Source organism: Rhodamnia argentea, chromosome 5 (genome assembly GCF_020921035.1).
Source record: "Rhodamnia argentea isolate NSW1041297 chromosome 5, ASM2092103v1, whole genome shotgun sequence".
Classification (NCBI taxonomy): Eukaryota; Viridiplantae; Streptophyta; class Magnoliopsida; order Myrtales; family Myrtaceae; genus Rhodamnia; species Rhodamnia argentea.
The window spans coordinates 684,405-698,825 of NC_063154.1; the positions used below are offsets into that span (position 1 = coordinate 684,405).

At 41.0% G+C, this 14,421-nt stretch overlaps 1 protein-coding gene across 1 annotated transcript; it reads left to right on the plus strand.

Annotated features, from left to right (window-relative positions):
• The first annotated feature begins 7,936 nt into the window (after window positions 1-7,936).
• LOC115730725 (protein PNS1) lies at window positions 7,937-11,380 on the plus strand. Its single transcript, XM_030661332.2, has 5 exons — window positions 7,937-8,144; window positions 8,304-8,636; window positions 8,847-9,755; window positions 10,253-10,486; window positions 10,623-11,380. The coding sequence occupies exons 1-5, from the start codon at window positions 8,124-8,126 to the stop codon at window positions 10,800-10,802; spliced, it is 1,677 nt and encodes a 558-aa protein (XP_030517192.1). The 5' UTR covers window positions 7,937-8,123; the 3' UTR covers window positions 10,803-11,380.
• Window positions 11,381-14,421: the final 3,041 nt, after the last annotated feature.

The following is a 14,421-nucleotide window of genomic DNA, read 5'->3' on the forward strand; positions in this document are numbered from 1 at the left end:
TCTCTTTGTTTTCTTTAAGATTAGTAGAGTTGGGACATATGTATGCATCTTTCGTTGAAGGCTAAAGGAGGTAAATGTCGCAATTTAAGAGTGCAAAGAATGATGGTAATGGATTGTGCCATTGCTTTCATGGCATTTCTGCAAGTTGTGTCATTGTTGAAAGGAATTTTCTCTATGGATCAGCTTCGAGGTAATGCAGCTTTGTGTATATTGCCCAGAGTCACAAACTTAAGACAAAATAATCAGAGCTATATTAAGTGGACCAGGAGCCAAATTCTAGCGGACCATCAGGCAAAAGATGTGGTCAATTTAATATAACCATGGTCTTAATCTATTCTAAGTTAACACAATCATAGTCTTAGGCTCTGTTTATTTAACAGAAAATAACTTCAAGGAAAAAGAAGGATGACCCTCTCCCCATGGCCTGTCAAGAACACGAGCATCCGCTTTCTCTCTGAGTAACCAAAGTCCTCAAACCTGATATCTCTTCGCGCCTTACTCGGCTGCTAACTGGTCTAGGATGGATAATGACTCTAGTCTTATTCATTATTAATAAACGAAAAACAAAATTGCGATTTACTAAGATTTGAGAGAGTTCTTGCGAAGCACAAACGACACATTGCAAGACGGTTATACACGCGTTCGCCAAACACGTTATTAGGAAAAATTGTCTAAAAAGTCATAATATATTGTACTTGTACCAATTCTGTCCTAAAATCTTTTAATTTTGTCAATTCGGTCCTAAATCTTTTCATGTTGGCAATGGAATACATTCGGCCAATTTTGACTGGAAATCACCGACGTGGACGCCGAACTTCTACATGACGTGGCCGGCTCTAACATGAATAAATTTTTTAATACTCTATATATATATATATATATATATATATATATATATATATATATATTAAGCCGTGACCGGCAAGGGCCATGCAACCCTTGCCACCCACTTAAAACAAAACAGAGAAAAAAAAGGAAAAAGGGAAAAAAATAGAATATAATAAAAAAATTCAAAGAAATATTAAAAATTAAAAATCATCAATGCCACATAGAACGGCCGGCGTATGATGCGTAGTACAATCGGCGTCCATATTAGTGATTTCCGATCAAAATTGGCCAGATGAGCTCAATTAACAAAACATGACAAGGTTTACAAGATAATTGAAAAAATCAAAACGTTTAGGATTGAATTGGCAAAAGTACAATAAGTTTAAAATTTTTTGGATAATATTTCCCGAGTGTTATAATCGAAGCAAGTTTCTTGGGTTATAACGTTTTAGTAACATTATCAAGGCAATGATTGGGAGAGCATTTGATTTGAGCATTTGATTTGGGAATCAAAGTCGGAGGTACATCTACATACTGTGTAGCTTTGAAGCTTCTAATAATTTGCTTTGTGAGCGAGCTAAGCGTGCGCCGGCGGACATGCTCCAGCCATTTCGTTTGGGAATATATCATAGTCCAGGTATGTAATCTCGCTTCGAAGCTTCTCTAATCTTTTTGCTTTGCGAGCGAGCTAACGTGCGCCGTTGCACCAGCAATTAAGGGGGCCTTAATTGAACCGGCCATTTAATTTCGGAATCAAAGTCATGGGCTTACGTACCCTCGCTTTTAATTTGTTGATAGATTAGATTCATTTTTGTGCATAACAGAAGAACAAAAATACAGTCGCACCACATAAAGGTCGCGACCGCGCCCACCGGCACTGTCACTGCCCTCGACAGAAAAACACGACCATCAATCTTGGCATAACTTAGTGTGTTGGAGAAAGAACTAAGTCCTTTATTTTCGAAACTTTTTCCATTAGATCATCATTTCAATGCGCCTCTCGGTAATTTGATCATTAAAGACACTTCAGTCAATTTTAATCCTCGAAATACTGTGATGCCGGATTTTCCTAGGAGATTAGATGCCGGACACACCCAAGCATATTTTATTTTGAAACAGATTTAAACCGGATGATCATTCGCAAAGTTGTGATACCAAACTGGACATCATGTAATTCATGTCAATGGATGCGGTTTCTGGTGTTTAGAAAATGTACTCATCCCATTAAAAGGGGCGTTCGAAATAGCAGAATTTGTCTCCACGGCGATGCGTTTTCAATAAACTTTCAATGAAGAGTGCACCACCATATGTGAACAGTAATCAAAAGTCTTCATGCCAAACTCCACAAAGTAACAGGATCAAATTGACATGAAACTAAACTAATAGTTTCTAAGTATAAAGAATACATATTTCTCTTCACGACTGTAGAGCAATGAAAGGGTCAGGCAAACTAAAATAGCTACCAAAATTGAAGACAAACGAAGCTACTAAAGCCTCATTGCATAGAGATTGAAGTGAGAAGTTGCCATCGATCGACTCTTCTTTTGTGGGGGATGGCATTCCTTTTGCGCACGACTCATGAGCCTGTTTTATTAGCCCAAACACCTGACACGAGTGTAGTTTTTCGAATCAACTTAACTGTTCCTTGGTGACTGATTAACCCCTCTCTTTATTTAATTTAGATATGCTACGTGTCTTGCTTTTGGGGCAATAAGTATTCAAAGCGGCTCTTGCTAACCCTTGTTGCATAGATGATTGCCGCTTGATCTCCTCTTGAGATATTAAGGAATCGTCTTACAGTATTGGAGATTGTGATGGGCTTTGTGGCTTTAATTGCAGTTGCAGTTTCCCACTGGAAGTACGAATGGAGAATTCGTTCTACTATAGGAAGGCTTCCCCCAGGTTCCATGGGGTTTCCCCCCATAGGAGAGAACATTCAGTCCTTGGTCCCTAGCAAGTCCATCACATACCTCCTTTCCTTAAGAGAAGAACTAATAACAAAGTTGGTGGTTCGACTGGCAGTGGTGCCAAGATATCTTGAGTTCAATGGATTCATTCTTTGTGAAGAAAGGAAATTGGTAGAAATGTGGTACTTAGCTGCATTTGCTAAGCTCACGGAGGGAGTTAAAGAAAAATATATTTGGGTACATACACAAGCACGTTGCTGATGTAAACCTAAAAGACTTTTGATCACGAGATATTCAAAGATAAGCTCCTTCCTCAACTTCAAGCCGTGACTGTGAAAGCCCTAAATGCTTGGTCAACTCAAGATTCGAGGCCCGAAAAGGCCGGATTGGCCCCGATTTCTTCTCTTGGGCCGCCTCTCATTCTAACCGATCCACGGACACACACTTAACCTCACCATTTTATCGTTCTCTCGTCCACTCTTGGTCACTGACTCACCATGCCACCGGGACACCGCTGTACAACCATCAATCTCCCGTCACGCCGCCGTTGACCCCCCACCAACCATCCTTTTCTCTCTCTCTCTCTCGGATGAGTGGTGGGGACTCAACATCGGCGCAAAGGGAGATTGATCTTGACAGGGGTATTTTGAAAAACCGCCCTATTAGGCTTGCAACAATTAGATAACAAAGGGTTTTGACATCTAAATTTTGGCTCTTTTTTTTTTGTTGTTGAAAATTTTGGGTATTTTAATTAGTCATTTATTGCATAAAAAAATAGAGATTAACCTCAATCTCAAAACAAAAACATTAAAATTACATCTGGCATTATGCTTTCTGTCATAGTGTATTTAGGTACTAATATCATTAAGGACTAATTCGTTTTGTTGAGTATGTCGCGGGGGGAAACATTATGTACTTTTCAGTATGACCCGTAAAAGACTCGTTTCGATCGCTTTGGGTTATGTCTTTAGTATTTCAAGTCATGTTGGATCGGGTATCATGGCAACACGATCCGACCCGATCCATTGAAGCCCCTAATTCTGGAGCCTTGGATGTTTTACTTATACATCGTGGTTTTTTCCGCGTCGGAATTCGGACAAAGGTTAGTTGATTGATGGAGTCATATTCTTCAGGTTTTTAAATTAGGCCTTGAGTAATGATCCTTGTGCCTTGGATTTGGGCTGACACTGCGAGACCAACCGACCTCAATTGATTATCCTTTGCGAAACAAACTACCGGAACCCTAACGACCACAGCGAGCTGAACTCGGCACTTCCAGGAGAAGAAGAAGCTGACGCAGAAATCGAATCTTTTCAAAGGCCAACAGAAGAAGAAAATCATCCCTCCTAATCGCCATGGAAAAGCGCCTCCTACTCTCAAAGGTATCGTCTTTTCCTCTCGTTAGGATTCAAATATGAGTTTGGACACTGTTGTCGCCAGCTTCTGATGCAATTCAGCGTTCTTTCTTCTTCTGGTATGATTGTGGTCTGATTATCTTGCAGGGAAGAGATTCGTGAAGCCATTGAAGGTCACTAAGGACATGCAGATGGACCGGGTAAGTGTTCACTCGCATCAGAGCTTAAATTTGTTCTGTCAATAGAATCTGCCAGCTTAATGAGGCCAATCTATTAGCTTCAATCTTGATTCATCCGTTTGTCTGGAGGTTTCGAATCAGTGTTCGGGAGGTAAAGTTGATTGCTTTGGACAACTGTGATTGTGAAGTGCTGATAATCACTTTGTCCGTTCCTCCCCTTGTGGAGTTGGCAATTTTCGAAAGGTTTTGATTTTAACGCAATTAGAGGTTCTGGGCAGAGCAGTCTATTAGAATAGATTGATTAGAGTGTTGAGAGAATTTCGTTTCACGTCGAAAACCCCGACACTCTGGCTATTTCTTTTACAAGCTCCAAAGATGTTACTTGATTGATTAAACAGAGGTTGGAGCATTGGTTCTATTCTGCAAATTCTGTCTGCCGACAGCATATTGATCTACCACCTCTATCTTGGATCTAGCAAAGGATTGTAGTGTGTCCTTCGGGGGTTTCTGTGGATATCCTAGGAAATTGTCAGGTTTTAATTTTAACAACACCTGGTTGACGATCTCGCTCGTCAATTCTGCATGGTTCAATGTTTGGTATCTCTCTTTGCCTCCAGAACCACTTCGAAATTTTCTTGGCTAGCATCCGCTTTCGGTTTATTACGAGTTTACTGTCACAACTAGTGCACTAATGGTTTTCCTTCTGTCACTTGATTTCTAATCATGCTTATTCGATTCTAAATTGAATATGATCGTATTCTCATCGAATCTAGTTCTTTGTAAAAGGAAGAAAATCAACCCATTAACCTGCGAAGTCAGCTCCCAACTTCCCCTCTAATTTAATGATGCAGGAGATAAGCAAATTCATAAACCACTGCAACGAAGCGAAAGCAGCCACCATTGCTAACAAGGAAGGCAGTCAGCTAACCGTTGTCAAACCGCCACTCGAATCTACTGCCGGTGAAAAGAAATAGATCATAAGGTCCGCAAGGAGCGCGGGTTTGGAGACAAACGGAACGGGACTCTAAAAGTTTGGGACAATGTACTAACTTAACTGACAGTTTTTCCTACAGAAATTCCAATATGTGTTATTGTCTTTTGATTTCTCTTTGTTTTCTTAAGATTAATAGAGTTGGGACGTGTGTATGTGTCGTTTGCTCAATGCTAAGGAAGGGAAATCTCGTAATTTAATAGTCTAAAGAATGATAGTAATGGATTGTGCCATCGCTTTCATGGCAATTCTGCAAGTTCTGTCATTGTTGAAAGGAATTTTCTCTCTGGATGGCCTTCAAGGTAATGCGGCTTTGTGTATGTTGCCCAGACTCACAAACTTAGCACAAAATAATCAGAGCTATATTAAGTGGACCCTAAGCCAAATTCTAGCGGACCAAAAAAATAATACGAGTTTTAAACGGGTCGTAAATGGGATTACAACTTATTTAGATTCAACCGCATTCTTAACTCAATTTAGGTATAAATTGTTACGAAAATATAAAAGTATTTTATGAATATCGATTGATTCGGGCTTCAGTTAGACGTGTTTATTTAGATCTGGTCATATGACCCAATCCCAAATCAAGCATCTTCCACCCATTTGACTGATCTAAATTAATATAATTACCGTCTTAATCTACTCTAAGTTAACACGATCATAGTCTTAATGCACTTCGTCAAATCAACAAACATACCGAGGAACAATGGAATTCAGTTGACAAAACACGGATGATCCTTCATCAATTTAAACATCATGTCTACATGTTCATCCAATTTTCCTTTTGTAACTCTAGTTTAGAAGATGAGGAGCTTTTGACTCTGTGGTTGTCATTGACGAGCTGAGGTGGATCCAAGTCATCGGATCAGACGGTCCACTCTGTCACGTTCCTCTCATTATCTCCCCAAAAATGTTCAGACACCGGGTCAGAACCCCACCACGTGAGGACCGTACGATTAGATTGTACATATCTAGGCCTTGGCCCAAACTAATCATAGAGCTCAAAGTGGGCCCCTCCCTGCCTAGTGCACACCTGTCCCCTTCTTTTTAAAATGAGGGGCACCTACTCTTCTCCCCCCATCCCTATTTCCTAATTGAAGCCCAATTGAGCATGTGAGTAATTCCGATTGGCATGCTCCGGAGCAAGGGAATCTCAATTGGGGTTAGCTCATGCATTTAGTCCTCGTGTTCATAAATGTACTCAATTTAATTTGGGGGGAGGTAGGTGAAGACATAAAAGCGGATACGGTTCGGATTGAATAGCGTGCGTATTTTTCTACGATCGGTCGTGGCACCGAAAAAAGTTTATTCTTTTTGAAACATTTGTCGTAGTATAAGGTTAGAGATAATTCCGAGACAGATGACAATTAGTTGGTACCGGATCAATCATTCAGCCATCGTTACCGATTCAGTATCAGTGGCCATATGTCCGACATGTGAACTAATTCATTTGTTCCAAGTCTAGTACGGTTTTTGTATTATTTAGTATTTACAATTCCCCCCCACTTGCCAGCACCATTATTCATCCATCCACGATGACATAATGTAAGAGAAAATGGGGGCCAATTTGACTACTCAAGCGGTCAATTGGTGTTGTGCAACTACGTGCACAACACCACTCTCGATGGACCCAAACGTTGATTTCTCCATCTCGAATACACATCATCATCATCGAATATGACGTGATTTATACGAGAAGCAAAAGCCCCTAGAGTTGCTTGCTCGTCTCGTTCTCTCTAACAAGAATATGGTTGCACATCGGCCGGCTTTCGGCCGTTAATTCGCCCGCTTATCATAGTGTTCGCTATGCTCCGCTTATGAAGTCACACCAACCTTCGTAGGGCTCGTCCAATACGACGTTGCTCTCTGTTCTATCCCTCTAACACGACTGAAGAATTTATCTAAGTAGCCTCTAAGCCCGATGATGAAAAGGAGTTCGCGAAGTCGAGGCCATAATGTGAACCAATCTCGGGACTTATCCCATGTTGTACATATTTTACCACCCGGTAAGGTGGCAATAACGTGTTCGCGAAGGCCGGGAGTTGACAAGAGCTCGTGGCCAAGTAGATGGGTGGCACCCCGTCTCACCCGCACATATCCAAAGTCAATTCAGCAACGGAAATTCTCGTAATTGCTAATTTCACTTAAGTAGTAAACTCAAAATGAAATGAGCTTTTTAGCAAACAAAATGTGTTTTGTTTTTGCAAGTGCTCTCGTTACTTTTGCATAACATATATATTTTTTGGGGTCAGATACTTTTGCATAAATTACTCAATCCTCAATCTTAATGAAACGTTCCCTAATTAATAAATACTTCTCTAACGGACCAATTTTAATTGAAAGCTATTCCAGTCAAACACGAACGCTGGAGTTACGTGGACAGGTTGGTGTGGTGTCTGATGGGATTGGATGACGATGATGATTCACGGGGATCTGATCAGAAAAACTCGTCCCGACGATTCTCGGCCGTCCGATCCCTCTCCCTCTGGCCAACCTGCATGCGTCACGCAGGGGATCTAGACCCTCCTTCGCACGCGCTCTTTAGCCCTCGTGCCTGACAATTCTTCTTACCATATGAGGCAACGGCCATTGGCGCGTGTCGCCCAATCGAGATTGGGGCGCGTGTCGATGGGGGTCACCTCGGTGTGTCCGTCGCCTTCAGATACACAGTGAGGTAAGATTCAAAAGCATCCTTGTCTTAAAAAACAACAGTTTCAACCAATGGTCACTCCCATAAAAGAAACAACTTAACACCCAAGCACCCAAAAAAAAAAGAGAAATTTCCAACATTCCACACACCACTGCGACCAGCATCGCCGCCGTCCTTCGCCGTCGCCGGTGAATCAAGATCGCCGGCGCCATCATGGGGGCTACTGCAGAACCTGTAATTTGCCCTTTCTGGGCTTCTTCCATTTCCATTTTCTGTTTCTCTCTTTTTTTTTTTTTTTTTTTCATGTTCTGATGGATAAAGTCTGAGACTTTTCTTATGGGGGAAACGCAAGGTTTGAAGCTTTTATGCGTGTGGCTCGTGTTGTGGTTGTAGGCGGTGGAGAGAGAGAGTGAAGGTGGAGGAAGAGGAGCAGAGAAGGAGGAGAGAGAGGAATTGAAGGATGTGGAGAGAGGTGAGGTGGGATTTCAAGGAGGAGTGGCTGGTTCTCATGCGAACCAGACGGATTTTCATGCTTCAATGATGCAGAACTTGAACCCAACAAACCCTTTGAGGATACTCATCAATGGAGGGACGAGAGTGACAACTCCTGCTCCGGCTCATGCTTCCATACCTCGCTCCGCACCTCCCCCTTCTCATGCCTCCGTACCTCGCTCCACGCCTCCCCCTTCTCTTGCCTCCGTACCTCGCTCCACACCTACTCCTCAGGTAAAAGCTTCACCTTAATATCTTCAACTCTAGCTCTGTGTGTGACAAACCAAAAGGGAAGATGCAAAAGTAGAGCATTTCTAATACTTTGCATTCTGGTGAAATTATTGAATGAAGGTGAAGAGTTAGATGCTTCTGTTTCATTTATAGTTAACTTGCCTCATTAATTTTTTTGTTTGTTTGCTTTTTCTTTTGGGTTTTCTGCGGCAGTCTATAGCATCACTGAACTCAAGAAATTACACAAACAAAATATCTCTCTTCCTGTTCCTCCTGCACTTGGTGATAGCATTCGGTTTAGTTGGTTTCCTTGTGTTCAAGGGGGTTCAAGGTCTTATAGAGGCATCGGAGGACATTAAAAGAAAGGAAAAGGCTCTTCTAAAGCACTTCGTTCCACAAGTAGAAGCTGCGTCCTTCCTAAGTATCACTCTTGCCTTTGCTTGGCAAAAGGCTGTGAGGGAATGGCCTCAGTTCATGATCCATTTCATATTGTGGAGCACTTTTGGCATGTCATTGTCAGCCGGAGCTCTGCTACTTTGCTTCCAGACACCTCCTACTGATGGCGTAGGAGTCTGTTTCATTGCATTTGCCGTTGGCAATGGCTTATATGCTTGCTGGGTTTCGCAAAGGACTCGGTTCTGTTGCAGCATATTCTTGAAATCGCTGGAGCCTGTTTCAAAGTTCCGGGACATAAATCGACCCACGTATGCGATGCTTGGAGCTGGATTTCTTTGGATGTCTTTTTGGATTTTAGCTGTTATAGGGGCATTGAACTTCTACTTTCCTCCTTTGATCATCATTGCAATGGTGTTGAGCTTGGCTTGGGTGACTGAAGTTATGAGAAATGTAGCGAATATAACAGTTAGCCGGGTCATTGCTCTGTACTATCTCAGAGGAATGCAATCTAGTACTCAGTTTTGCTTCCAGAGGGCATTGACGCACAATTTGGGAAGTGCTTGTCTTGGATCTCTTTTTGTTCCGACCATCGAAGCTCTGAGAATTGTTGCTCGAGGTTTGAATTTGCTTGAGGGAGAAGATGAATTCATGTTTTCTTGTGCACATTGCTGCCTCAGAGTGATGGACTCCATCTTCAGACACGGTAATGGCTGGGCCTTTGTGCAGGTAATGTTCTGGGAGAAATTTTTATGCTGTAAAGTTAGCTTTTGTTCCATTTCCTATTATAAGGTCCTTTAAGAGGAGAGCTTGTGATAGCAAAAATAATATCTGCAACATATATGGGCTTCATTGTTACCTAGGAATCTATGAATTAAGAAGTGTTGGATGATAATTCCTCTGCCATTTAGTAAACCCACATAAGCCGTGGATTTGGTGGTTAATAATAGTGTTGAAGTCTCTGACTGGTTGAGTTAGGTTTTGCATGGTATCTGAGGAGGGTAATGTGGACGATTATGGGAGCCAGTCTTAAAGACTCAAAGGAGAGCACTCTCTTGTGCTTTGTGATTTAGGAAGTGCTGATTGTTATTTAAGCTACTGAATTTAATTCTTGATACTAAGATCTTGAAGAACGTATCGTTCAGATATATTTTAGCCCCATACCTCTCCTCAGTAATGTGCCTTGCTGATTTCAAGCTGGTGTTGTTAATGAACTTGTGCAACAGATAGCAGCGTATGGAAAAGGCTTTGTGAAAGCATCACAAGATACATGGAAACTATTTGAGGAACAAGAGATGGAGCGCATTGTTGACTCAGACATCACCAGCTCGATTTGCTTCCTCACTGGAGTTTGCAGTGGCTCAATCTGTGTCATTGTAGTTGCTGCTTGGACTTTCACAGTACACAAAAGCTTCACCGCCACGATTTCCCTACTTGCATTCCTTGTTGGGTACCTAATGGTAGGTGCACCTTACTTGACAATCTTCATGAGTTTATTAATCATGTGATCAACTAGTCTTTTAACAATCGCCGAGATACTTGATTGCTGACATCTAATAGTGCTTTTCTCTATTTCCTTTTGCAATTTGTTGGCAGACCAGAATTGCCATGGCACTGCCTCATGCTTGTGTGAGTTGCTACTATGTGTGTTATGCGGAGAACCCAGGGAACAGGCTCTTTGACAACACAATAAAGGACCATAAAAACGTGCTAAAATCGGAACAGGATGTGGTTGTGCCGACCCCAAGAGTGCCTCCTCGGTTCCGAAGAGCATAGCCTGCAAGGCCATGAATCTCCGAGGATCGGATATGTGACAAAGCAATTGTACAGACACGGGGGGGAGTCGTGGCTTGTTAGAACCGTGGCCAAATTTTCATTCTTGGCGCGGATACATGTGCCGATACGGATATGGATCCTCTGGGCGGAGGTGGTTTTTCCAAGGGGATGGTGAAGAACACAAAGGATGTGTGGAAATGGTGAAAGTCAAGCAATTATTAAAGTCCGTCCTTGGTATTGGAGGAGTTGTGGACAGCCCACTCAAGATTCTTATCCACAAGGCTACAAGGAGAGCAAAGTTACTTTTGGCACTGCTTTTGCTCCATGGTGTCATATGATATTGCATATACTTAAAGTATATTCGGTACAAGAGAGGGCTCCCACCATCATTATTCAATCGCTGCGCCCTCCATTGATTCATTCAACATTTACTTCTGTACGTAAATGTTGCATTTTTCTGCAGGTAGGTCAGTTTCGTGAATTCTACTCAACTTGTAAATAGTATTTTCATCTTGGTTTCCCCTGAAAGAAGATCGAAATATGTGTGTAGGGGGAGGACGGCTTTAGCTGTTATCTTTGTTGTTCTTCGGCCAGCTCAGGCCCGATTTATCACTGGCATATATTTGTTGCTGAACCTAACCTTTCAATTGAACTGAGTTACATTGCCCCAAAAAGGAAAATGTAATTGAGGGGCATGAACAGATCAGAGCATTGCATCCAGCAGAGGTGTTTGTTATGTTAAAGCGAGTGAAAGCAATAAGAATTTGGCAAGCATTCGAAGTAGATGATGCTGGGGGGTGAAAGGGCTTTGATGGGTCAAAATCAGGTTTTTTCCGGAGATGTACAGGAACTTGGACGAAATCTTTTGTATCTCTTGATATATGATGAAATCATGTCCAGCTCTCCCCATGGAGTAGGTCGCATCAACCGAACCACGAAATATCTGTTATCGGGTTTATTTTGTTCTTCACAACACATACTCTGTAATGATAGCTTGTAAGTAGGTCTAATATCTGAAAAAAATTTCAATTTTAGCATTTGTGACAATTATATCCAAATTTTTTTTATGTTTTATAAAAAAACTCACAACTTTTACTTTTATCTCAATTCTACCGGTCTAATATCCAAAAAAGCCCTTAACTTTATTATTTGTTCCAATTATATCCGAAGTTTTTTTTTGTTTCATAAAAAATCTTCAATTTTTACTTTTATCTCAATTCTACTACTGTCAATCTTCCGTCAATAATTGTCGATAGTTAATTCTACGTGACTTGACTTTTTTCACTAAACTTATCAACGAATCTTCGAAATTTAGAAATAATAGGTTTCAAGAACGACGAGGTTTTAGATCGTTAGTTCAAATATCTCCATGTTTAGCCGTTTTTTATGCTGTTGAATGCCAAAAAGAATACGAAACGTGCCGTCTTGAGTGACTCTATATCTCTCGACAATAGTTAGGGAAGCAAACTACGGAAGAGAAGCTCATGAGTTTTTTTTATGTCGGTTTTACCGAGGTATAATTCATTAATAACGTGAAAATGCTACATATGATTAACTAATAGTGATTATTGATGGAATAGAATTGGGACAAAAGTAGCAGTTGAAGATTTTTCATGAGACAAAAAAGGGGGTTTTTGATATAATTGGAACATGTGCTAAAAGTTGAGGGTTTTTTTTTATACTAGGCCAGTAGAATTGGGACAAAAGTAAAAGTTTAAGGTGGAGGGACAAATGTAAAAGTTAGAGATTTTTTATAAGATAAAAAAATTTTTTTGGTAAAATTATCACAAATGCTAAAGTCAGATATTTTTTTGGATGTCGGGCCCTTGTAAGTGTTAAAAGCAACACAATGAGACGCCCAGAAGTCATTATGAAATAAAGCACTTGCATGAAATTTCTCTGCCCTTTTGGCTGGTCATACGGGCATCATCAAGGGAAGGAATAGAAAAGTTTTGAGTATTTGTTGGACGAGTGAATCAGAAAAAAATAAAAAAAAACTGTGATCACTCACACCCGACGTAACACCATGCCTTCGTTAATCCTGAACATTTCTTCTTTAATCCCAAAAGGCCATCTAATGAACCTGAGGTTTGGAGAGGATGTGGAGACAGTAGCGCGGCATCGAGTAAGTCTCGCCCTCGAGGAAGCACCTCATATTGCAGGCTTGCATATGGAGGAGATCCTCCAGAAATCACGTTGGTTACCGGATTCTTTCATTAATATATTCACCAAACACTGTTACTCATTGATCATTCAATCAATCTGGCTATGATAACATTTATTTGGAGCACACATCCAAAGTCCAATACCTTTATTATAAGAGATTGCCAAAAGAGAACTCAAGTCGAAACCCGTTAATATATCCAGTTGAATTCACTTTCACTCAAAAACTTAAACTAATGATATATGAATCAACGAAAATATATAAATTAGTTTACGCATACCAATTCTCAACATGAGACTTATTTAACACAATTCACATGTGCATCTCAACTATCTTCACCAATTTTCTCAGCTTTCACGTTCCTCTCCACATCAATGCACTTGTTCAAAGAGAAACAATGAAGTTCTTGAATTCCTACATAACTGAAGAATGACATGCGCACCCGGGTGAATTACCAAAGAAAGAGAAAGATAATGGAGAGAAAAGTGAGTGCTCAAGCATTAATCATCCATTTTGGTCGGAAATCTTCAAGCACTTCAAAGGATCTATTTTGATGGGAGTAGGGAGCCAGCAAAGGAAGTGAGAGATGAGAGCGAGAGCTCTCTTAGGCTGAAAATTGTTATAGTGCACGCAGCAGTCGTCGCATGGGTCTAAGTCCATGATCTGCGAAAACAAAACGCTACCCGAAAATGGATGGCCAATGTAAATTTGTGCTATTGTTTCTCATATTGTCGTTCAAAAGTGCTAAATTATGAGGGGGGGAAATAAGAACACCGAAGGATTTGAGCTCACGTTGGTCTTTTTTGGGATGAGAAGTCGGGTTGGAAGAGAAGCACAGAGGGGCGTAGATGTTGTAAATGTTAATAATAGGACATACACCATTAACCGCATCCGACTTTGCCGATTTGCATTGGGTTACTTGATTGGTGGCATTCAGTGAAAAGTCGCAATATTTTTTAATTGCATGCCATGTTTGTCCTGATAGCAATGCGTGCGTGCCCAAGTATTCGTACACCCCTTTGAAGTCTGTCTTGTCGTTGATTGCTGCGTTCCCAATGTAATGATCGTTCATAACATAGAATCAGAGATAGATTCAATGGGTTCCGCGCATTCTAGATTTTGATTTTAGCAATTTTTCATGTGAGATCTACATGATCTAATGACTTTGAGGCACCGAATTGGTCCTAATCAATAATGGTTACATAACACCAAGAGAATTATCTAGTAACAGCACATTCATCGAATCACAATTTGACCGCGATGGTCCTTGCCGCCGCTTCGGCAAAATAATAATAAAACGCTCGACTGGCCAATTCATCGATGGTGACATAATCGCCGTCTTGATCAAATTTGACCGACAGTTGTTCGGGCAATCTTTTGATCCTATCTTTATCCTTCAGTCCTTCTTGACGATAAACCCTGGAATTGAGAATTCCATGGTGATCACTCGCCTGA

What these genes read in the sequence shown, in the direction of transcription:
- LOC115730725 (XM_030661332.2), top strand. Translation starts at nt 8,124, where the DNA reads ATGGGGGCTACTGCAGAACCT. An exon ending in GCTCCACACCTACTCCTCAG is followed by an intron (nt 8,637 to 8,846) that starts GTAAAAGCTTCA and finishes TTTCTGCGGCAG; the next exon opens with TCTATAGCATCACTGAACTC. An exon ending in ATGGCTGGGCCTTTGTGCAG is followed by an intron (nt 9,756 to 10,252) that starts GTAATGTTCTGG and finishes CTTGTGCAACAG; the next exon opens with ATAGCAGCGTATGGAAAAGG.